General features: G+C 37.4%; 1 protein-coding gene across 1 annotated transcript; it reads left to right on the top strand.

The window, feature by feature from the left end:
- Positions 1–617: 617 nt before the first annotated feature.
- LOC108721640 (uncharacterized) lies at positions 618–1,411 on the top strand (the record flags this gene model as incomplete). The annotated part of the gene is made up of 3 exons (XM_018446281.1): positions 618–659; positions 784–895; positions 1,200–1,411. Coding segments are annotated over exons 1-3 (366 nt in total), but the record flags the coding sequence as incomplete, so codon positions are not given.
- Positions 1,412–1,496: the final 85 nt, after the last annotated feature.

The following is a 1,496-nucleotide window of genomic DNA, read 5'->3' as shown; positions in this document are numbered from 1 at the left end:
TATCGCGATATACTTTCTAGAATACGAATTTGGTAACGGATTCGGACATCAATGTTTTTCAGTCGAGAAAAATCCATTTCAAAGAAAGTAGTTGCGATGAAAGATTGAATGAACTTTGCACTTATATGACTTAATTACCGATTGATACAATATGTTTATTACCCACGTGTTATTTGTGCAAGGTTTTGAACACAACAATGCTCGATAGAATTCACGGTGATGAAATTCTACTGATAGCAGAAGATGATGTCGACTGTGTTCCGGCAATGAGAAAAAAAGTGCACAAAATTTTGAAGACAAAGATGACAAAGTTTCGGACACAGCTGACACTGAAAGAGTACTAGCGATTAAAATTGGCGCTAAAGTGATGATTCGACGAAACATTGACTTTGGGACTTGTCAATGGAACGATTGGTAATGTTGCAGTTAATCGCTCTGTTGATGGAAATCGTATTGATTCCATTAAAATAGTTATTTCGGATAACAAAGAAACGAAAGTAGATATAAAATTCTAAGTATTCAACAAAATCGTGGTACAACGGAAACAATTTCCATTGTCTCTCAGTTATGGAATAACTGTACACAAAAGTCAAAGAATTACGTGTAAAAATGCAATGATGGATCTAGGAACGAGTGTGTTCAGTGATGGTCAAGCTTATGTAGGTTTGTCACGAATGAGTACATTGGAAGGCCTACATTTGATAAATTTTAATCCGGTATCTGTTAAAGCAAACACGGGAGCCATTGCAGAATATAATTCTGAGATCTATGTTCAAATCTCAGCTATCACAAATCAATTCGTCCGAGAAAAAGGCTGTGAAAATTCACGACTATCGATGGGTCATACCTCATATCAGTGATGATGTACAGAATTATGGTTGCGAGGAATCAGAAAGTATAGTTACAAAATATATGGCCTCCGCAATGACGATCATGTTTTGTGTTACGCTAATGTAATATTGCAATGTGCGTTTCATTGTGTACGAAGGTCGTCTGAAAAGTTTTGAGCCTCATCATGAAGATGGCGTTACTCGTCAAAGCCATTCTGGTATTATAATCGTGATACTTACGAAAGATATTTGTGACAATTGTGGCCACTTTGGACGTTCAGTTCTTATTTGACAATCATTTGTGTCGTCATTTTGTAAAAATGGAAAAAATTGAATATCGTGCTATAATTAAATTCTTGCATTTGAAAGCCAATACGTCTACGCAAATTAAAGCCGAGTTGGACGCTGTTTACGGGGACTCTGCCCCATCATTTGCCACTGTGAAAAGATGGGTAGCTGAATTTAAACGTGGTCGTACCAGCTTAGCTGATGGTGAGCGTTCGGGACGGCCAACAACTGCGACCACCACTGATAACATCGAAGAAATTCATCAAATGATAATAGACAACCGTCGAATTAAGGTTAGGGAGATAGCAGCCCAGCTAGCAAGGTCACGTGATAATAACGTGAATTTTTGGTCCAAATTACGTTAATTATGACATAAAA

The sequence above is a fragment of the Mycetomoellerius zeteki genome, unplaced genomic scaffold (assembly GCF_001594055.1).
Source record: "Mycetomoellerius zeteki isolate Tzet28-1 unplaced genomic scaffold, Tzet1.0 scaffold1784, whole genome shotgun sequence".
NCBI lineage: Eukaryota > Metazoa > Arthropoda > Insecta > Hymenoptera > Formicidae > Mycetomoellerius > Mycetomoellerius zeteki.
Note: the sequence above shows the minus strand (reverse complement) of the source record. Positions and strands in the feature narration are given on the sequence as shown.